Source organism: Coregonus clupeaformis, chromosome 40, assembly GCF_020615455.1.
Source record: "Coregonus clupeaformis isolate EN_2021a chromosome 40, ASM2061545v1, whole genome shotgun sequence".
NCBI classification, from domain to species: Eukaryota; Metazoa; Chordata; class Actinopteri; order Salmoniformes; family Salmonidae; genus Coregonus; species Coregonus clupeaformis.
Genome location: NC_059231.1, coordinates 17483992 through 17507890, shown reverse-complemented (window position 1 = coordinate 17507890; position 23899 = coordinate 17483992). Strand labels below are relative to the sequence as shown.

At 45.0% G+C, this 23899-nt stretch overlaps 2 protein-coding genes across 2 annotated transcripts in view; one reads left to right on the top strand and one right to left on the bottom strand.

Annotated features, from left to right (window-relative positions):
- The window catches only part of LOC121554929, a 73044-nt gene extending 68224 nt beyond the window's left edge, over window positions 1-4820 (top strand). Inside the window, exons 7-9 of the mRNA XM_045212028.1 lie at window positions 383-981; window positions 1612-1757; window positions 3208-4820. Of these exons, the coding sequence (XP_045067963.1) occupies window positions 383-981; window positions 1612-1757; window positions 3208-4027 (1565 nt within the window). The 3' untranslated portion in view covers window positions 4028-4820. The remainder of the gene's footprint in view (window positions 1-382; window positions 982-1611; window positions 1758-3207) is intronic.
- Window positions 4821-8176: 3356 nt separating this feature from the next.
- Window positions 8177-18231, bottom strand: LOC121555048 (translin-like). The gene is made up of 6 exons (XM_041868822.2): window positions 18053-18231; window positions 17625-17718; window positions 10516-10612; window positions 10183-10298; window positions 9852-9931; window positions 8177-9712 (listed from the first exon to the last, which is right to left on the bottom strand). The coding sequence occupies exons 1-6, from the start codon at window positions 18116-18118 to the stop codon at window positions 9482-9484; spliced, it is 684 nt and encodes a 227-aa protein (XP_041724756.1). The 5' UTR covers window positions 18119-18231; the 3' UTR covers window positions 8177-9481.
- Window positions 18232-23899: the final 5668 nt, after the last annotated feature.

Genomic DNA, 23899 nt, shown 5'->3' with positions numbered 1-23899 from the left:
AAATGTGCAAACATGTCTAAAAACCTGTTTTCGCTTTGCCATAATGGGGTATTGTGTGTAGATTGATGAGGAAAAAAATATAATTTAATAAATTTTAGAATAAGGCTGTAATGTAACAAAATGTGGAAAAAGGGAAGGGGTCTGAAGACTTTCCGAATGCACTGTCTGACTATGTAATCTATCTTTATAATTTAGCATTACAACAAAGTAATTAATGTTCTAGGATTGAAGGGAGGTCGGGAGGTCTCTTGTTCACTTAGTAAAAAATAATTTGATGCTCATGTCCCAAAAAACAGTATAACTAAAAGCCTACAACAGTTCACTTCTTAATAATTGTGTGACTAGTTTCTAACCTTTCTTCTTGTCTGTGTTTGTCCCACAGCTCCTGCCTCGGTGCGGGTCCGTTCCGAGCCCCGCGGTGTGGAGCGTCTAGGGAGTCTGGGTGTGACACGGGCTGGACAGCACCGCTGGAGCACCGTGAGCAGCCTCAGTGCCGACAGCGGCGTCGTGGGCCTGTGTGACGACCGCAACGATGACGATGAACCCCGGAGAGTACACCACAGCGGAGAAGCTGAGGTAGAACGGGTGGACAGCGGGATTGGACCCTGCCTTGCTCGCGGCTGGAAGAGACCTTCTGCCTCCCTCATGGCCTGGGAGGCCCAGAGACCCTGCCCAGACTGTGGCCAGAGAGATGGGCATGGGGTGGCCCGGACGGATGGGGAGGGGACCGGGATGTGTGAGCGCTGCTCCAAGCTGAGGACGGAGAGGAAGGAAGCTATCTTGGAGTTCCTGAACACTGAGTCAAGCTATGGGGAGGACCTGAGGATCATCAAGGAGGAGTTCTACTGCCCCATGCAGAGCGCCGGGCTGCTGAACTCAGAACAGCTGACCGTGGTGTTCAGCAATGTTCAGGAGCTCATAGACGTCAACGAACGCTTCACTGAACACCTGCAGGACAGCATCGACCAGGCCTTCGACCAGGTGAGTCAGATAGAACCAGGTGACCCTTCAGAAAAACCAATCACTCACATGTTATTCTTTATCAGTGGTCATTGAGTAGGTGATAAGCCTACTTCAGAAAGAACGCCAGTCACTCATGTTATTCTATATCAGTGGTCATTGAGTAGGTGATAAGCCTACTTCAGAAAGAACGCCAGTCACTCATGTTATTCTATATCAGTGGTCATTGAGTAGGTGATAAGCCTACTTTAGAAAGAACGCCAGTCACTCATGTTATTCTTTATCAGTGGTCATTGAGTAGGTGATAAGCCTACTTCAGAAAGAACGCCAGTCACTCATGTTATTCTATATCAGTGGTCATTGAGTAGGTGATAAGCCTACTTCAGAAAGAACGCCAGTCACTCATGTTATTCTATATCAGTGGCCTGGTGATTAGTCAAAAAGCATAATTGATTTTTACTTAACTCGACATTAGTTTGGTATAAGTCATGTTGAAAAAGTGACACAGTGGCTTGTGGTTGCACTTTGGTTAATCTCTCATGTTAGCTAGCTAGCTAGTGTACACACGTTTTGGTTCTGAGATTACACTGTGGTCATACTATTGGCCTATAGAGATGTTCTAAATCTATGTATGTGCTTGTTCCCTTGCAGGGAGATGAGGACCTGCTAACAGTGTGCATTGGAGAGATTTTCCTGGAGTTTGTCAACATGCTGCCAGCCTTCCAGACGTACTGCCTGCAGCAGTCCACCTCAGTCAACATGCTCAACACCCTGGAGAAGGAGAAAGAACTGCTGAGGTAAAGACTGTGTAAAGTAACACTTCAAAGATCAAATCACATTTTATTGGTCCCGTACACATATTTTGCAGATGTTATCGCAGGTGCAGCAAAATGCTTGTTTCTAGCTCCAACAGTGCAGTAATACTGAACAATACAAAATGATACACACAAATTCCCAAAAAATAAAAATATGTGAACGAGCAATGTCCAGAATATAAATATATACACTATATATACAAAAGTATGTGGACACCCCTTCAATGCCAGGAGAATGCTACCTGTCCGAAAGCATAGTGCCAACTGTAAAGTTTGGTGGAGGAGAAATAATGGTCTGGGGCTGTTTTTCATGGTTCGGGCTAGGCCCCTTAGTTCCAGTGAAGTGAAATCTTAATGCTACAGCATACAACAGGTGTAGACCTTACAGTGAAATGCTTACTTACAAGCCCTTAACCAACAATGCAGTTTTAAGAAATGACATTCTAGATGATTCTCTGCTTCCAACTTTGTGGCAACAGTTTGGGGAAGGCCCTTTCCTGTTTCAGCATGACAATGCCCCCATGCACAAAGCGATGTCCATACAGAAATGGTTTGTCAAGATCAGTGTGGAAGAACTTGACTGGCCTGCACAGAGCCCTGACCTCAACACCATCGAACACCTTTGGAATGAATTGGAACGCCGACTGTGACTGACTTGTTGGAAAGGTGGCATCCTATGACGGTGCCACGTTGAAAGTGACAGCTCTTCAGTAAGGCCATTCTACTGGCAATGTTTGTCTATGGAGATTGCATGGCTGTGTGCTTGATTTTATACACCTGTCAGCAACGGGTGTGGCTGAAGTAGCCGAAGCCACTAATTTGAAAGGGTGTCCACATACTTTTGTGTATATAGTGTAGAAGCTGATTTTCAGTCTCTCGGTCTCAGCTTTGATGCGCCTGTATAGATTTGGTAGTTTATACTGTACGGATACTTGCAGGATTTGATCAACTATTGTTTTCTGTATTATAGTTACAAATAAGGGAACTTTGGTTTTTATTTTTCCTTATTCAAGATCGAAATCAAGAGAAAATGAATGTGTTGTTTTGGAAATGTCCACTGACCAGAATTCTCTTCTGTGCTCTAAGAGCAGAAGAACGGTACCTTGGAACCCTAAGTTCCCACCACGCTGTGGTAGTCTTAATGGAAGAGACAGAAGGTTATCATTCATTCATAACTGGACCTATTCTGAGAACAGTGCTGAAGTCATTATTATTTTTAGACCCAGGCAACTACATCACATCTCTGCCATAATGACTCAGCCTGTATTGTCTTGTGATTCCCACTGCTCTCAACTTTACAATTAGGTCTGAGACTCTCTTGTCTACGATCACAATTAAACAGTATGTTAATATCACTGTCTCTTTCCTTATCTCTCTTTCACTATCTCTCTCCCTCCATCCATCTCTCTCTCTCTCTCCCTCCTTCTCTCAGGATCTTCCTGGACGTGTCCCAGAATGACAACACAGCCCTGCGGCGTATGAACCTACGCTCCTTCCTCATGGCCCCCCTCCAGAGGGTCACCAAGTACCCCCTCCTGCTGAGCCGCATCAGCAAGGCCACCATGGAGTGCCACCCTGACCATGGCCGTCTCCGAGAGGCCAAGAGCCGCGTGGAGTCTCACCTAGAGCACATCAACATGAAGACCAAGCAGGAAGGAACCCTGACCTGGACTCTGCGTTCCTTCCGCCGCGACAGCCGCAAGAACCGTGAGGTCATCAACATCGAGATGCGGGAGATGTCTATGAAGACTGTGGGCTGGGCCAGGGAGAACACACGCTTCATCATGGAGGGGCCCCTGCAGCTCTCCCAGCCTGCAGACGGACAGTGGGTAAAGAAGGGCAGTAAAGGCCTCAAGTTCCAGAACGTCCAGAGTCTGTTGATGGTGCGTACTCAGCGGCCTGGTGAGGGGCTGTCTCAGACAGACGGCGAGGCCAAGGTGGAGCAGCAGGAGTACGGCGTGTGGGACGGTGTGCTGGTGCTCATCAAAGACAAGAGCAGTGGGAAGTTCACCGTGCTCAGAGAGCCCATCCGCCTGGCCAACTGTGTGGTGTCGGCCGACCCTGAATGCGAGGACACCTTTGAGGTGCTGGACATACGTAAGGAGGCCTTTGTTTTCAGGGCCTCAGACAAACCCCGCACGCAGCAGTGGTTCCGGCAAATCAAGAGGTATACCCGTGACCTGGGGCTGTGGAGGAAGAGGCGTAATGCGCTCCCCAATATTATGATGAACACAAACCAGGGCAGGTCCTGAGACTGAGCCCTGAGGAACACCTTTTCCCTGGCTGGATACCAGTGTAAATAGATGTACGACTACTGCAAAAAGAACTGACCATGGTTCTGGATGGTGAACCGATTTGTTTCTGAAGTTTTAAGGTGGGGTTTGTCTGAGGCTTGTGAGGTTCCATGTTATGATGAGGATAGCACTTTTTTCTAAGAAAAACTGCAAGTGCACCATACTGTAACGAAACGTATGAAGGTATAGTTTTTAGCTTCTGTCTAAAAATGATCAGCCACTTGGATGACCAAAAAGGTGACTTGGTTGGGAACACTGCTGTTTTCTCTTGAAGAAAGATATGTTTTCAGTATACTGACTGACTGGTGTCTGTGTTGAAAAGCATGGTTGAAGTTGATGATTGAAAAAACATGACTGAAAAAGATGACTCTGTAATGTTAATAAAAATGCACAAATGAGTGAAAAACTACTGTTAAATTATACAATGGGGACTTGGACTACAGCTTAGTAAAAAAAGACTTGAACTTTTTATTTTGTTTTACCTGACCAAGGTAAGTCAAAAGCACTGGCCTCTTCCCACTTTATTTTGCCCTTTGTGTCAGTAGCAATGTCCACTGCCAGGAGAGAAGATCAGTGATATGGCATCCATAGTAGGAACTCCGTTAGTGACTTCCTACTATGGATGCCGTGCAGACAGTGTCTGTCAGACAGATTGAACCCAGGGTGGTGGACATACTTGTATCAGAGGAGGCTGGTTGGAGGAGCTATAGGAAGACAGGCTCATTGTAATCGCTTAAATGGAATGAATGGAATGGAGTCAAACGTGGTTTCCATATGTTTGATGTGATTCCAGCCATAACAAGGAGCCTGTCCTCCTATAGCTCCTCCCACCAGCCTCCACTTACTTGTATCAGTGTACTGGGTAGGCTCAAGTCACAAAGCCAGAAAGCAGCAATAATTCGTGCAATTGTAGCTATTTATTTTTGTTTTTCCACATCTGGTCAGACTTTGTAATTGTGGGAAATTGAGAGCTTATTATCCCACCTATGAGTGGCAGTGACGTTATTGACACAAATGAGCTACAGAGGTTAGGCCCAAGAAGAATGTGCACTTGAACTTCAATCCTGGTTTGGCCCCTACCAGTATTGTCAACAGTTTATTCAAACTCTCAAAGCCTTTACCTGTACCTGAATGTGGTAGTAGAGCATGGCCAAAGTGGAGATGGAAAGGCCTCAAACGCTGGTCAACCTGGATCATGAGTTTAGTAGCTAAAGCTAACATAGTAGCGCCACTCAAATGTCTTCACAGTGCGCTGTTCCACAACAATCAGATGGGGAAATTATGAGCTTTTGTTCCTTGGGTTTTTATTTTACTCTAAATTAACAAAAAGCATTTCTTCTGTTGCCAGTCACAGTAATGTTGATAAAACGTTGAGTATCTGGAAATGGTCACTGAGTCAAACTGCCCTCTGCCCCTAGGTGGCAGCAGAAAGGCACTTAAAAAGCCTGCTTACATAGCCTGGTTACATAGCCTGGTTATACCAGTGAACACTGCATTCACCAATCTGAAACTTAGTGAAGTCTGTTTGGATGCCAGACCTTACAGGCTGTACTAATCACTTCATCTGGCTGCTAGTGTTACTACATTATTATGTCATAGTTTACCTGTGCCCTTATCTCAAGTGTGATTTCCCAACTCCTAACATGTGTTTTTGTGTCTGATGTTTCTGAATCTGAAGGCACTTTATAATTAAGACTACAAACTAGATCCAGATTATGGTGTGACTGTCACTCTCCAACAACGCTCTCTGCTGTTCATGATTTCAAAAGCTTTATTCTGTTGGTTGTGTTATTTATTCACAGAACTCTTTATGTTAGGGAAACGTATAAGACCACAGCTGACTACATACAGCAGGTCAACGCAATACTTCTTATCAAACAAATCTAACCTACATATACTGTTCAGTCTGATTATGTTTAGTCCAGGAGTAGCATAGGTCAATGAGGTAGTGAATCACTGTGTTTTTGGACAGAGAATGGTGTACGGAGTAGACTACTACCTGTCTTTTACTGTTCATCACCTTCCAATGGCGTTAACACTGTTACAATCATAGAATTAGAATCTCATTCTATTTCTAGAATTGTATCATTTTTCTATTGTTAGAATTCTTTCAGCTTCCATCTTGTTCCACTAAATTATTACTACCATATATGAGAAGACCGATGCTGTGTAAACCTTTTGAAAATATCATTTTCAATATCCTAGACCTGCTGAACTGTCAAATGTTTTTCCTCTGCATTTTAAAGACCTAATGTGATATTTCCTTTATGTAAGATATTGTGAATTATATTAAAAAATGACATGTTCAATACATATTTCTTTGTACTTTACCCATTTCCACTTATTGCTATCCATTGGCTTCCACTGTGCCTTGAGTCGTCAGGTAAGTCATATTCTGAAATAGTGAACGAGGTGTTCTTGTACACTACCAGTCAAACGTTTGGACACACCTACTCATTCAAGGGTTTTTCTTTATTTTTACTATTTTCTACATTGTAGAATAATAGTGAAGACATTAAAACTATGAAATAATACACATGGAATCATGTAGTAACCAGAAAAGTGTTAAACAAATCAAAATATATTTTATATTTGAGATTCTTCAAATAGTCACCCTTTGCCTTGATGACAGCTTTGCACACTCTTGGCATTCTCTCAACCAGCTTCATGAGGTAGTCACCTGGAATGCATTTCAATTAACATTTGTGCCTTCTTAAAAGTTAATTTGTGGAATTTCTTTCCTTAATGCGTTTGAGCCAATCAGTTGTGTTGTGACAAGGTAGAGGGAGTATACAGAAGATAGCCCTATTTGGTAAAAGACCAAGTCCATATTATTTCAAAAACAGCTCAAATAAGCAAAGAGAAACGACAGTCCATCATTACTTTAAGACATGAAGGTCAGTCAATCCGTAACATTTCAAGAACTTTGAACGTTTTTTCAAGTGCAGTCGCAGAAACCATCAAGCGCTATGATGAAACTGGCTCTCATGAGGACCGCCACAGCAATGGAAGACCCAGAGTTACCTCTGCTGCAGAGGATAAGTTCATTAGAGTTACCAGCCTCAGAAATTGCAGCCCAAATAAATGCTTCACAGAGTTCAAGTAACAGACACATCTCAACATCAACTGTTCAGAGGAGACTGTGAATCAGGCCTTCATGGTCAAATTGCTGCAAAGAAACCACTACTAAAGGACACCAAAAAGAAGAAGAGACCTGCTTGGGCCAAGAAACACGAGCAATGAACGGTGGAAATTTGTCCTTTGGTTCCAACCGCCGTGTCTTTGTGAGACGCGGTGTGGGTGAACGGATGATCTCTGCATGTGTAGTTCCCACCATAAAGCATGGAGGAGGAGGTGTTATGGTGTGGGGGTGCTTTGCTGGTGACACTGTCTGTGATTTATTTAGAATTCAAGGCACACTTAACCAGCATGGCTACCACAGCATTCTGCAGCGATACGCCATCCCATCTGGTTTGGGCTTAGTGGGACTATCATTTGTTTTTCAACAGGACAATGACCCAACACATCTCCAGGCTGTGTAAGGGCTATTTTACCAAGAAGGAGAGTGATGGAGTGCTGCATCAGATGACCTGGCCTCCACAATCCCCTGACCTCAACCAAATTGAGATGGTTTGGGATGAGTCGGACGGCAGAGTGAAGGAAACGCAGCCAACAAGTGCTCAGCATATGTGGGAACTCCTTCAAGACTGTTGGAAAAGCATTCCAGGTGAAACTGGTTGAGAGAATGCCAAGAGTGTGCAAAGCTGTCATCAAGGCAAAGGGTTGCTATTTGAAGAATCTCAAATATAAAATATATTTTTATTTGTTTAACACGTTTTTGGTTACTACATGATTCCATATGTGTTATCTCATCGTTTTGATGTCTTCACTATTATTCTACAATGTAAAAATTAAGAAAAACCCTTGAATGAGTAGGTGTTCTAAAACATTTTACCGGTAGTGTATGCAAGTAAGGCGTGGTTCATTCATAAAAAGGTACAAGGCAATTATTGGACTTACGTGTTTGGACAGAAGTCTCCCTTTACCAGAGAAATCAGTGAATATTGCTTATTTGACACCAACTAGGACAAATTAAACAAAACAGCATTAGGTATAAATATTTATTTGGAACATTTTCAAATTAAGAAATAAAATACAGTGTTCCTTTAAATCAGATGGAATTGTTTGTAAGCATTCACAAATACTTTATGAAAACAAAAAAGCACATAGGAAGAAGTGCAACAATACAGTAAATTCTATTTACTACAATTCAACTACAGTACGGTACATATGCATTAGATGCATAGAAGTTGGCCATAACAATGTATCAAAATTAATATTTTAAGACTGAAAGCTTTGCCATGAATGAAGTACAGTATTTTCCTGTCTCTAGCTGACACTGCCATGTCTGCAGTGTGCATAGCTGAGTGATTAGAAGTCATTAGCCGTTGTCAATACCATTCTGACCTGAACTGGGATGGATATCAATTGTATTTCGTAGATTCCTCACGTCCCCTCTCCTAGCCTTCTCAAAGCACATTGGAGCAGAAGACCCGGGGTTCCTCCACTCAGATACTTCTCCAATGTGTTTTGAGGAGGAGGCAAGGAGAGGACAAGGAATCAAGGAAATACAATGTACATTAACCCTGGCTCTTTAGATTCCATATCCTCTCCTCCTAGTCTCCTTGCTTCCCTCTGTTGAGAAAGACAGAGACGACCGAACAGAATACGAGAAATTAAGGGAAGACTTGAGAAAGAGATGCAATGTTTCAGATCAGAGTATGGACCAGGAAATGAGGCTGGAGTCACAACAGTTACTAAATGAGGAGATATGAATTGCAAGGAAGAATGTGCCAAACTGTGGCGGAAATGGCAAATAAGAGAGCCAGACACATACAATCAAGTGGCCTTAGATCTGCACTTTCCCCTTGCCTTTCCCCAACATGTATGCTGTTTCTTTGGCTCCTTTTTTTGATGGTTTGTTTGAACATTGAGATATCAACCATGAACAGAACATTCACCCTGTCAGCACCCCCTTAAATGAAATTAACATCAATAATTCAATACATAGATGGTGACCTGTATGAAAAGCAAAAACAACAAACTTAACAGGCATACAGTATGATGTTGGACATTAAATTAACATTTCCAATCACCAATATGGAACAACTCCTCCCCTTCAAACAACTGTGCCTTTATATAAAAGGCTTTCCAAGCCAACTGACAGACTGTCATTCCTCACATGCACTTCTCCAAACAAACGCACACACACACGTCAGTCTGTACTAGGCTGCAGGGGCCACAGACCTCCTATTCCTGCTCTCCAGCAGGTCAAGTCTCCACTGTCCCAGTCATGGAGGTCAGGTCCCAGCCTAGGGTAGCGCCCCGGCCCCACACCCTCCGCCCTCAGCTTTACTTGTCTCCCCCAGCCTCCTGCTCCTTGGCCAGGCCGCGGATAGACAGGTCGTACACCACCTCCTCTATCTTCTTCACGTCGTACTTGAGGCCATCGTAGCGCTTACGCAGGGGGTCGTTCTTGAGGTTGAGCAGGCGGAAGCCAGAGTCCAGCTCGTTGATGAAGTTGGAGATGCGGAGGGGCCGGCTGTAGTCCCCTGCTGTGACGCTGTTGACTGCCAGGCGAGACTAGAGAGAACAGGTGAGTTTATACATCTAAATAATCCATCTAAACCATCATATATTATCCAAAAAAAACAGATGTACATTTTGTATAAACCAATGTACTGATATATTAAAATGGTACAACACCACAATTCATTCTCACCAGTTCACTGGCCATGATCAGCACACCTGCCAGGTAGTCCTCAACATCCAGATGGAATCCCTTCTCTCTCACCACCTCAACTGTAATAAATAGGGAAAATGTATGCCCACCACAGCACTACCTGACTGCCGATTGACAGAGGAACAGTCTGCGAATGCACCCATTGTCTTGAGAAAAGTTCAACTCAAGGTAATGGGTGCATTCGTTTTAGATTGCCTGGTGCACTGGGTGGGCAGAGATTTACCATTGGAATGGTCTAAAATGTTCAAACTCCATCCACCGGGGTACCGGGCGAGCTAAAACAAAGGCACCCAAATGAACTGACACCTACTTCCTAGTATTTGTGCCACTTCATCGCGTGTCACCAGAGACTCACTCTCCAGGTAGACCACGAACGCTGCCAGGAAGGCCAGGCGCTGCAGAACAAACCTCCAGTGCTCATGGAACCTAGAAGCACAGTGGAGGATGGAAAATGACATGTTAGTTTGTCCTTTCAATAACAAGGAGAGAAGATAGACAATATCACTCCATAACTTAATGTGGTAATAAAGATACTTGTAATTACTAATTTCCCTTATGAATGTAATTCTGTGGACAGGGAATTGTGAATAAGTTGTTTGCGAATCAGTAGCCATCTTTAGATTCAGCCATGTGCAGGGCCTACCTGTAGTACTGCTCCACTGGGAATTTGGTTTTGAGTTCTCCAAGGTGCGTCCTGACTGTACAAAACAGTTCCCTGGCCTTTGCGCATTTACTGGGAACTAGTGTGACAGACAGGGGGACAAGAAAGAGATGTTTATGTACTACCTGTAGTACTGTTCCACAGGGAGTCTGGTTTTGAGCTCTCTAAAGTACATCCAGACTGTGCTAAGCAGTTCCCGAGCAATTACACATTTATTGGGAACTAGTGTGACAGGACAAAACAGAAACAGTTATGACAAGGTGACAGAGAACCTGTAAAGCAGTGAGTCAATCAGTAAGATAAGCCATCACAAGTGATAGTCTAGGGTTGTATTCACTAGGAGTAAAACAGAAGAAAACAGACCAAAACAGGGAGGGACTACATTAACTTGCCACTTCTGTCATCATGAAGTGCTTTGAGAGGCTAGTCAAAGACCACAACACCTCCTCCCTCCCCGACACACTCGACCCTCTCCAATTCGCCTACCGCCCTGACAGATCCACGGACAACGCAATCGTCATTGCACTGCACACTGCCCTCACCCACCTGGACAAAAAGAAAATGCATATGTGAGGATGCTGTTCATCGACTACAGCTCGGCCTTCAATACCATAGTGCCCTCTAAGCTCACCACAAAGCTCACGGCTCTGGGACTGAACTCCTCCCTATGCAACTGGGTCCTGGACTTCCTGATGGGCCGCCCCCAGGTGATGAAAGTAGGCAACATTACCTCCTCCACAATGATCCTCAACATGGGGGCCCCACAAGGGTGCTTCCTCAGTCCCCTCCTGTACTCCCTGTATTCCCTGTATACCCATGACTGCGTGGCCTCACACAGTTCCAACTCCATCATCAAGTTCGCTGAGACACAACAGTAGTAGGCCTGATTACCAACAATGACGAGACGGCCTACAGGGAGGAGGTAGGCACTCTGACGGCGTGGTGCCAGGTGAACAACCCCTCCCTCAACATCAGCAAAACAAAAGGAGCTGATTGTGGACTTCATCAACGGGGCCGCCATAGAGACGGTCAAAAACGTGAAGTTCCTCGGTGTACACATCTCAGAGGAGCTGAAATGGTCAAACCACACGGACACCGTGGTGAAGAAGGCACGACAGTGACTCTTCCAACCTCAGGATGCTGAAGAAATTCAGCCTGTCCCCGAAGGCCCTCACAGTGTTCTACAGGAGCACCATCGAGAGCATACTGTTGGACTGCATCAAAGCCTGGTACAGCAACTCCACCGCCGCAGACCACAAGGCGCTACAGAGGGTGGTACGCTCAGCCGAACACACCATTGGGTGCATACTGCCTTCCCTCCAGGACACCTACAACACCAGGTGTCGCAGGAAGGCCAAGAAGATCATCAGGAACCTCAGCCACCCGAGCCATGGCCTGTTCTCCCGGTTTCCATCACTCAGACACGGGCAGTATAGGAGCATCATGGCAAAAACTGTAACTGCGGCCAATAGCTTCTACCCCCAAACCATCAGGCTGCTGAATAGCCACCACAAGTCAGTTACCTGCTCCTCCAGTCCCCCTCCTGCCCCACCAGACTTCCTGCCCTCCCCTTGCTGCTCCCCCTATGGACCTTTTACCCTGCCCCCACCCCAATGAACATTTATCATGCTGGATAGAGCTCCACAGTGGAGGTGTCATAATACCCATAAAACCTAGCGGTGGAAAATGGGAAATGAAAATGGTTCCAATCGTTTTTTCCCATAGGGGATTTTAGAAACACTTAAAATAAAGGCTGTGTTTTGTGTAGGCTTATGACGTGAAGTTTTGATAACCATGTCAATCTCTCTCGGACAAGAAGACTTATCAATATATTCGGCTCGATTTACTCTCAGATTCGAAAATGCTAATTAGCATCAAAGTAGACATCATGCAAAACTACAAATCCCTGCAAGCTCCTGCATGTCATCTCTAGCGTACACCTTTGCTAACAGATAGTGTCAATTTAAAACTCGCACAAGACAGTTCACAGAATTGTCCATTTAAAGAAATGTAGCCAATCTGTTCATTACTACATTTAGCTAACATTAGCTAGTTACACCAGAGATTCTTACCTTTGCCTCGATTTGGCAGTCTCATCCAGATCATCATGGCATTTGTAGTTGTTTATGATAGCCACATAAGCAGTTAATTTGCATTTCATTTTTTGGGGGTAAATACAGGCAAATATATTGATAAAAGTCACCTTGTCCTAGAGAGATTTACACGGTTAAAAAAAACGTCACGCCAGGGTAAGCCTACACGAAACACAGCCCATATTTTAAGTGTTTCTAAAATCCCCTATGGGAAAAATGAATGGTGGAAAAATGATTGGAACCATTTCCCTGTTCGACCGCTAGGTTCTATGGGTATTATGACTCATACTGTGGTACTCTTATAACCACCACTAGTCAGCTACCTGCCCCCCTCCCCCGATATTTATCATTGCCATACACATATATATATATATATATATATATATATATATACATACATACACACACACACACACACACACAGACACATATATATACACACAAACATACAGTGAGGGAAAAAAGTATTTGATCCCCTGCTGTTTTGTACGTTTGCCCACTGACAAAGAAATGATCAGTCTATAATTTTAATGGTAGGTTTATTTGAACAGTGAGAGACAGAATAACAACAAAAAAATACAGAAAAACGCATGTCAAAAATGTTATAAATTGATTTGCATTTTAATGAGGGAAATAAGTATTTGACCCCTCTGCAAAACATGACTTAGTACTTGGTGGCAAAACCCTTGTTGGCAATCACAGAGGCCAGACGTTTCTTGTAGTTGGCCACCAGGTTTGCACACATCTCAGGAGGGATTTTGTCCCACTCCTCTTTGCAGATCTTCTCCAAGTCATTAAGGTTTCGAGGCTGACTTTTGGCAAGTCGAACCTTCAGCTCCCTCCACAGATTTTCGATGGGATTACGGTCTGGAGACTGGCTAGGCCACTCCAGGACCTAAATGTGCTTCTTCTTGAGCCACTCCTTTGTTGCCTTGGCCGTGTGTTTTGGATCATTGTCATGCTGGAATACCCATCCACGACCCATTTTCAATGCCCTGGCTGAGGAAAGGAGGTTCTCACCCAAGATTTGACGGTACACGGCCCCGTCCATCGTCCCTTTGATGCGGTGAAGTTGTCCTGTCCCCTTAGCAGAAACGCACTCCCAAAGCATAATGTTTCCACCTCCATGTTTGACGGTGGGGATGGTGTTCTTGGGGTCATAGGCAGCATTCCTCCTCCTCCAAACACGGCGAGTTGAGTTGATGCCAAAGAGCTCCATTTTGGTCTCATCTGACCACAACACTGTCTTTTATCGATCGCGGTTATAATATCGTTTAGGACCTTGAGCGTGGCTGAGGTGCACCCATGACCAGCTCGGAAACCGGATTGTATAGCGGAGAAGGTACGGTGGGATTCGAAATGGTCGGTCTTCTGTTTGTTAACTTGGCTTTCAAATACTTTCGAAAGGCAGGGCAGGATGGATATACAGTGGGGAGAACAAGTATTTGATACACTGCCGATTCTGCAGGTTTTCCTACTTACAAAGCATGTAGAGGTCTGTAATTTTTATCATAGATACACTTCAACTGTGAGAGACGAAATCTAAAATCCAGAAAATCACATTGTATGATTTTTAAGTAATTCATTTGCATTTTATTGCATGACATAAGTATTTGATACATCAGAAAAGCAGAACTTAATATTTGGTACAGAAACCTTTGTTTGCAATTACAGAGATCATACGTTTCCTGTAGGTCTTGACCAGGTTTGCACACACTGCAGCAGGGATTTTGGCCCATTCCTCCATACAGACCTTCTCCAGATCCTTCAGGTTTCGGCGCTGTCGCTGGGCAATACGGACTTTCAGTTCCCTCCAAAATGTTCTATTGGGTTCAGGTCTGGAGACTAGCTACGCCACTCCAGGACCTTGAGATGCTTCTTACGGAGCCACTCCTTAGTTGCCCTGGCTGTGTGTTTCGGGTCGTTGTCATGCTGGAAGATCCAGCCATGACCCATCTTCAATGCTCTTACTGAGGGAAGGAGGTTGTTGGCCAAGATCTCGCGATACATGGCCCCACCCATCCTCCCCTCAATACGGTGCAGTCGTCCTGTCCCCTTTGCAGAAAAGCATCCCCAAAGAATGATGTTTCCACCTCCATACTTCACGGTTGGGATGGTGTTCTTGGGGTTGTACTCATCCTTCTTCTTCCTCCAAACACGGCGAGTGGAGTTTAGACCAAAAAGCTATATTTTTGTCTCATCAGACCACATGACCTTCTCTCATTCCTCCTCTGGATCATCCAGATGGTCATTGGCAAACTTCAGACGGGCCTGGACATGCGTTGGCTTGAGCAGGGGGACCTTGCGTGCGCTGCAGGATTTTAATCCATGACGGCGTAGTGTGTTACTAATGGTTTTCTTTGAGACTGTGGTCCCAGCTCTCTTCAGGTCATTGACCAGGTCCTGCCGTGTAGTTCTGGGCTGATCCCTCACCTTCCTCATGATCATTGATGCCCCACGAGGTTAGATCTTGCATGGAGCCCCAGACCGAGGGTGATTGACCGTCATCTTGAACTTCTTCCATTTTCTAATAATTGCGCCAACAGTTGTTGCCTTCTCACCAAGCTGCTTGCCTATTGTCCTGTAGCCCATCCCAGCCTTGTGCAGGTCTACAATTTTATCCCTGATGTCCTTACACAGCTCTCTGGTCTTGGCCATTGTGGAGAGGTTGGAGTCTGTTTGATTGAGTGTGTGGACAGGTGTCTTTTATACAGGTAACGAGTTCAAACAGGTGCAGTTAATACAGGTAATGAGTGGAGAACAGGAGGGCTTCTTAAAGAAAACTAACAGGTCTGTGAGAGCCGGAATTCTTACTGGTTGGTAGGTGATCAAATACTTATGTCATGCAATAAAATGCTTAAAATTAATTACTTAAAAATCATACAATGTGATTTTCTGGATATTTTTCCTCGATTATTGTAGATTTATCGGTGGTGACAGTGTTTCCTAGCCTCAGTGCAGTGGGCAGTTGGGAGGAGGTGCTCTTATTTTCCATAGACTTTACAGTGTCCCAAAACTTTTTGGAGTTAGTGCTACAGGATGCACATTTCTGTTTGAAAAAGCTAGCCTTTGCTTTCCTAACTGATTGTGTATATTGGTTCCTGACTTCCCTGAAAAGTTGCATATCGCGGGGGCTGTTCGATGCTAATGTAGTACGCCACAGGATGTTTTTGTGCTGGTCAAGGGCAGTCAAGTCTGAGGAGAACCAGGGGCTATATCTGTTCTTAGTTATGAATTTTTTGAATGGGGCATGCTTATTTAAGATGGAGAGGAAAGCACTTTTAAAGAACAACCAGGCATCCTCTACTGACGGAATGAGGTCAATATCCATCCAGGATACCCGGGCCAGGTCAATTAGAAAGGCCTGCTCGCTGAAGTGTTTTAGGGAGCGTTTGACAGTGATGAGGGGTGGTCGTTTGACCGCGGACCCATTACGGACGCAGGCAATAAGGCAGTGATCGCTGAGATCCTGGTTGAAGACAGCGGAGGTGTATTTAGAGGGTAAATTTGTCAGGATGATATCTATGAGGGTGCCCATGTTTACAGATTTAGGGTTGTACCTGGTAGGTTCGTTGATAATTTGTGTGAGATTGAGGGCATCTAGTTTAGATTGTAGGTTGGCCGGGGTGTTAAGCGTATCCCAGTTTAGGTCACCAAGCAGTACGAACTCTGAGGATAGATGGGGGGCAATCAGTTCACATATGGTGTCCAGGGCACAGCTCGGGGCTGAGGAGGGGCTGTAGCAAGCGGCAACAGTGAGAGACTTATTTCTGGAAAGGTGGATTTTTAGAAGTAAAAGCTCAAACTGTTTGGGTACAGACCTGGATAGTACGATAGAGCTCTGCAGGCTCTCTCTACAGTAGATTGCAACCCCACCCCCTTTGGGAGTCCTATAGAGATGGAAAATGTTGTAGTTGGGGATGGAAATTGGGTTGTAGTTGGGGATGGCCTTCCTAAGCCAGGATTCAGACACTGCTAGAACATCAGGGTTGGCGGAGTGTGCTAACGCAGTGAATAACTCAAACTTAGGGAGGAGGCTTCGGATGTTAACGTGCAAGAAACCATGGCTTTTACAGTTACAGAAGTCAACAAATGATAATGCCTGGGGAGTAGGAGTGATACTGGGGGCTACAGGGCCTGGGTTAACCTCTACATCACCAGAGGAACAGCGGAGGAGTAGAATAAGAATACGGCTAAAGGCTTTAAGTACTGGTCTTCTAGTGCGTTGGGTACAGAGAAAAAAAGGGGCAGATTTCCGGGCGTTGTAGAATAGATTCAGGGCATTATGTACAGACAAGGATATGGAAGGATATGAGTACAGTGGAGGTAAACCTAAGCGTTGGGTAACGATGAAAGAGATAGCATCACTGGAGGCACCGATTGAGTCAGTCTCCGCGTGTATGGTGGGTGGGACAAAGGAGCTATCTAAGGCAGGTTGAGCTGGGCTGGGGGATCTACAGTGAAATAGTACAATAACAAATAACCGAAACAGCAATAAGCAAGGCATATTGACATGGGAGAGAGGCATAAAGCAAATCACAGGTGTTATTCGAGAGAGCTAAGACAACAGCTGGTAATGGCGACAAGGTTTGGGCTGAGGCTAAACATAAACAGGATGCGGTACCGTATAAAGGAACAGTCTAGCAGGCATCAGCTGTATAGCTGAGTTATAAGGTCCAGTGAACAGCAATAGGAGAGTTCGGAGGTAGTTCGGGGGCTGCTACAGCACTGGCGAGCAAGAGGCCACGGCTTGCGTGTGCTAGCGGGCCTTAGGCTACATACATACATACATACATATATATTATTATTTATATTATTATCTATTTTTATTGTACTTTGTCCTACATTGTTGGAGCTGTAACCTGTAATTACATCTGCAACCCTGTACATGTGACTATTAGCCTAAACTCTCTAATCTCTAATAAGAGTAACGTTTTGGTTGAAAAACGTTTCGCTACGGTGCAATAATGAATGCACCCCATGTGATTGGGCACTCACTCTCTTTGAATCCAGATGGCTGATGGACACTTTGGAGCAGAGTCAGGATCTCCCTCGCTGTCTGTTCCAGAACCTGGACCACTTTTCGAATGTCCTGGAAGATAACATGAGCCGTTAGTTAGCTAGACAACGGTATGAATTTGCAAAAACAAAATGCATGTATACGTGTCCTCCTCCCAATTGCAATGACGGTAGTTAGCTGCTAACTAGCTATATTGCAAATGTCTGCAAAACATTTATCTTGCACGTAGTGTTTACCATACAGCGCATTTGTAAGTGGACATGTTATTCAATTCATCACATGCTCAATGAAAACCTCACTGACTGTACAACTGACTGTGAGTCAAATGCTAGTTTTGCAGTTGGGTAGAGGTTCTGAGCTAACTCGGTTGACAAAAACATTAACAATCAGCCTGTTGATTGATTACCTCTCTTATTTCTTGATCCGCACTCAGAAAACCCTGAATGTAACTGAACATTTCCGGGACAGACATCTTCTACAAATTATTGTATTGTGCCAAGGATATGCTAACTAGTTTGCTTCTGCACAATGAATCAAAACAGTTGGTAGCTAAACCAAAAAATACCAACGCGTGCGCATGGGTCCTTCGTAAATGTGTCGCATTGAGGTGATGTCATCATTCTCCCATATCGATTTTTTTGTTGCATCTCCAAATTATGATCAAGATAATGAAAATATACATTGTGAAATAACATAAAGAGGAAAACGTTTGTTGTGTTCATTTGTCTCTTTGAGAATAAGTAAAACACCTCAATCTAAAAGTAAAATACAACCAAAATGTTTTATATAGATCATATTCATATATCTACGTTATTTCTGCCCCCCCTTTATCATCAATATGGAAAAACATTCACGTCCACATTTAGTGAAGACAAATCCACGTACCTTTATCCCGATTTTTCAAAGACAACAGCACCTATGGTGCTTTGTTTAAGCATAGCACTAAATTCACAGAGAGGAAAAGGTTCACTGGAGAGGTTTACACAAATATAGCTGCTTGAGTTGGGCCAGTGCCAACCGGTGCAGAGTACCGTCATGGCTGCACCTTGCATTTTTATCCTGCTTGAGTACCGGCACCTTTTTCACTCTAAAATATTCACTCTAAAATATTAATGAGGACCGGTAGCTTTTTCATTCCACAGCTAGTGGATGCAGTTGAAATACAGTGAAGCTATATTGGAGTAGTGTTTGTAGACAGGGAGCTCTTACCTCCAGGCAGGGGAAGAGGTTGGCCAGCTCCATGAAGAGGGGTAAGAGGACGAAGCCAATGAAGCCTGTCTGAGAGGACGGCTTGGTCACCTTGTCCCTGTCCATGAATGGAGTCACAGGAAGACCCTCCAGCTTCTCCATGTCACTCTGAGTGAGAGCAGTAGAGAACAGGACGTGGTGAGATACTGGATACTGGGAATGCCGCTGGTTTTGGACAATGGCTTTGATCCAATATCTACACCACAGACTTAATTAGTATGATCCAGTCTATCATACCATTCAGAATGAAGCAGTGTTTTAGCCATGCAATCTATGCATAGTAGTGTGTATATTGGAACATAACCAATATCTGTGTTGTAGTGGTTAGTTACCTGGTTGTAGAACTCCTGCAGGAGGCAGTCCAACCAGGGCTCAGCAACGTCCATGGGCCGTGCCTCGTTGGAGATGTAAATCACTTTGATCATGATCATCATTTGCTAGCACAGACTGGAACATGTTCTGGGATTCTTCAGATAGCATTGAGGAATACACCACATCAGTCACTGGCTTCATCAATAAGTGCATCGATGATGTCGTCCCCACAGTGACCGTACGTACATACCCCAACCAGAAGCCATGGATTGAAGGCAACATCCGCACTGAGCTAAAGGGTAGAGCTGCCGCTTTCAAGGAGCGGGACTCCAACCCGGACGCTTATAAGAAATGCCGCTATGCCCTCCGACGAACCATCAAACAGGCAAAGAGTCAATACAGGACTAAGATTGAATCGTACTACACCGGCTTTGATGCTCGTCGGATGTGGCAGGGCTTGCAAACTGTTACAGACTACAAAGGGAAGCACAGCCGTCAGCTGCCCAGTGACACAGGCCTACCAGACGAGCTAAATCACTTCTATGCTCACTTCGAGGCAAGCAACACTGAAGCTTGCATGAGAGCATCAGCTATTCCGGATGACTATGTGATCACGCTCTCCGTAGCCGATGTGAGTAAGACTAAGCAGGTCAACAGACAGATTACCAGGACGCGTACTCCAAGCCTGCGCTGACCAACTGGCAAGTGTCTTCACTGACATTTTCAACATGTCCCTGACTGAGTCTGTAATACCAACATGTTTCAAGCAGACCACCATAGTCCCTGTGCCCAAGAAACACTAAGATAACCTGCCTAAATGACTACCGACCTGTTGCACTCACGTCTGTAGCCATGAAGTGCTTTGAAAGGCTGGTCATGGCTCACATCAACACCATTATCCCAGAAACCCTAGACCCACTCCCATTTGCATACCATCCCAACAGATCCACAGATGATGCCATCTCTATTGCACTCCACACTGCCCTTTCCCACCTGGACAAGAGGAACACCTACGTGAGAATGCTATTCATTGACTACAGCTTAGCGTTCAACACCATAGTGCCCTTAAAGCTCATCACTAAGCTTAGGACCCTGGGACTAAACAACTCCATCTGGATCCTGGACATCCTAACGGGCCGTCCTCAGCTGGTAAGGGTAGGTAAAAACACATCTGCCACGCTGATTCTCAACACAGGGGCCCTTCAGGGGTGTTTGCTCAGTCCCCTCCTGTACTCCCTGTTCACCCATGACTGCATGGCCAGGCACGACTCCAACACCATCATTACGTTTTCCGACGACACAACAGTGGTAGGCCTGATCACCGACAACGATGAGACAGCCTATAGGGAGGAGGTCAGAGACCTGGCCGTGTGGTGCCAGGATAACAACCTCTCCCTCAACGTGACCAAGACAAAGGAGATGATTGTGGACTACAGGGGAAAAAAAGAGGACTGAGCACGCCCCCATTCTCATCGACAGGGCTGTAGTGGAACAGGTTGAGAGCTTCAAGTTCCTTGGTGTCCACATCACCAACGAACTATCATGGTCAAAACACACCAAGACAGTCGTGAAGAGGGCACGACAAAGCCTATTCCCCCTCAGGAGACTGAAAAGATTTGGCATGGGTCCTCAGATCCTCAAAAAAATTCTACAGCTGCACCATCGAGAGCATCCTGACTGGTTGCATCACCACCTGGTATGGCAACTGCTTGGCCTCCGACCGCAAGGCACTACAGAGGGTAGTGCGTACGGCCCAGTACATCACTGGGGCCAAGCTTCCTGCCATCCAGGACCTCTATACCAGGCGGTGTCAGAGGAAGGCCCTCAAAATTGTCAAAGACTCCAGCCACCCTAGTCATAGACTGTTCTCTCTGCTACCGCACGGCAAGCGGTACCGGAGTGCCAAGTCTAGGTCCAAAAGAGTTCTCAACAGCTTCTACACCCAAGCCATAAGACTCCTGAACAGCTAATCATGGCTACCCAGACTATTTGCACTGCCCCCCCACCCCCACCCCATTTTTTTACGCTGCTGCTACTCTTAATTATTTATGCAAAGTCACTTTAACTCTACCCACATGTACATATTACTTCAACTACCTCAACTAGCCGGTGCCCCCGCACATTGACTCTGCACCGGTACCCCCCTGTATACTGTATATAGCCTCCCTACTGTTATTTTATTTTACTTCTGCTCTTTTTTTCTCAACACTTTTTTGTTGTTTTATTTTACTTTTTTATAAAAAATAAATGCACTGTTGGTTAAGGGCTGTAAGTAAGCATTTCACTGTAATGTCTGCACCGGTTGTATTCGGCGCATGTGGCCAATAAAATTTGATTCAATTTCATTATCAGCTGGAAGGAGACGGGGGGACATAAGCATCACTTTAATCCAGTTGGGTAGATCCAAGCTTTCAGCTGGGTCCCTATCAGCACTAATAGATAGTAAGATCCACCCATCTGATGTTTCTCTGAGACACAGCTGCCGAATCCTAATGTACCAGCTGTGTCTCAGGGCAACATCTGGCTAGAAAGGAACAGGTAGTACCCGCTGACTGCTCCATGGACTAGGTCAGGATTACATTTACCTGACACCTCAGAAACACAGGGCTAAACATAGGAATATGTCTGAAACATATTAATTCTTACCACATCCCTGTGGTCCTTGTGACAACATTCGAGCACATGTGAAAACCCAGGTGTCAAATGTCATTTAGAATATTTTACTTTGGAAGGCATAACTGACATGAATTCAATTTAAACAGTCATAATCCCCTGGAGGTTTTTGTCTAGGACAAATATGGTAAATCTACAACTAGTTACTGTATTTTTACAGTTAAATTCAGGTCTTAATGTTAAAAGACAGTATGCTGCTGTATGCTGATTACTTGGGACTCAACCTCACTTGGGATTTTAACACACAACCTCTTGGTTGCTAGCTACCTGAAGTTCCTGCTGCGCCACCAGGTCTGTGGACATAATGGAGATTGGCAAGAATACATTTCTACACTTTGCCTGAAGTTGCAGTAAAAAGAAAGTAAATATGTACAACAACTTGTTATTTCTATAAAATGATAGTATGCTGCTGTATTATAATTACTGTAAGATCTTGTACCATGACCACAATTGAGACTCAGCCTTAAATCTTGTACCAGGCCCTGTGTAGCTCAGTTGGTAGAGCATGGCGTTTGCAACGCCAGGGTTGTGGGTTTGATTCCCACGGGGGGCCAGTATGAAAAAAAATGTATGCACTCACTAACTGTAAGTCGCTCTGAATAAGAGCGTCTGCTAAATGACTAAAATGTAAATGGGATTTGAACTCATAAGCTCTTGGTCGCTATCAACCTGAAATGTCCTGCAACACTGCAGCTACACAACCAGATCTGTGAGCTTGAAAGAGATATGGCCACAGACTTATTGGGAAGAATGCATTTCTGCACTTTGCTAAAAGCTGCCCAGAATCAAGTAAATAATTGTCCAATTATCACCACCAAAGTAAAACTAGTAGCACTCAAGGACACTTGATGTAAAGTATACATTAATTATTTGGGGATTTGAACTTTCTACCTCTTGGTTGCAAGTGCATCAATGTTTCTGCAGTGACACCAGGTTCATACTAATTCCTTGGAACTGTGACGTCACGAGAGGCTACACAGCTTTCAGCGGGATTGCTCAAGTAGTGCAAGGAGACAAGGTTCAAACAAAACAAGGATTTTATTATAGGTCTTGGGAAATTAACGGAAATATAACAAAATTCTGTTCTCTTGTGGCTCTTTAAGGGTTAACCGTTCAGGGATGTCTCTTCCACATCCAGAATCATAATTCTCACTCGCTCAGATAACTTTTCCCCAGCCTTACTGTAGTCCACGTTGCAGCTAGTGGCCAACCCAGCAAAAAGTCCTTCCAAATGTCTCTCACGTATTTCCCACAGGTGCATATATCCAAAGGTGAGTATTTCCCAAAGGTAAGTATCTCCAAATCCTTATATTCCTCATGGAAGTGGACGTGCAGCACTCTTGTCCTCCAGAGAGCCCAGGTTGGAGACTGTGTCTCTTCACCCCCCACACACTCCCTCAGTGTGTCTCTTTCCTTCCCAAACCTTCAGCTCATCAGCTCCTCATTTGTTTCAGCTGCGTGGGAAGATTGGCCATAGAGGGGTGGAGTTCCCGACCATACCAGCAGATGGAGCCATAGCTGTCTGGGTTTGCAGCCACCTCAGGGGGATGTAACGTCCCTCCAGGACACAGCCTCTCGTGACATCACACATCCCCTCCTCGGGACCGACGTCCTCGTCGGGGTAAAGGCAGCGAAGAAGGCATCACGCCGGGAGAGGGCGTCCGCATTGCCGTGGTGCTTGCCAGACTGCTCTCTCTTCAACTCCTCCAACTCTAGGACCAGGGACTCAGCCTCCTGTTGTCTCTCCTTGAGTTTCTTACTGAACGCATCAGCCTTGGTTTTAGCAGAGTTTAGCTTCTGTTGAGCAGCTTTCAGTTCCTTCTCTCTCTCTGCCTCCGCATTCTTCATCTTGTTCTCCAACACCTTGTACTTCTCCTCTGCCTTCTTCTGGACCTCCTTACTACTGCGCAGGGTCTCCTCACACCGGTAACACTGTCGAGTTTCCCCCTCCTGGTGTACTCTTCTTGGACCCGCCTGGTTTCTGGCTCCCCCTGGAGCCGGGATAAGTCCTGACGTGGCT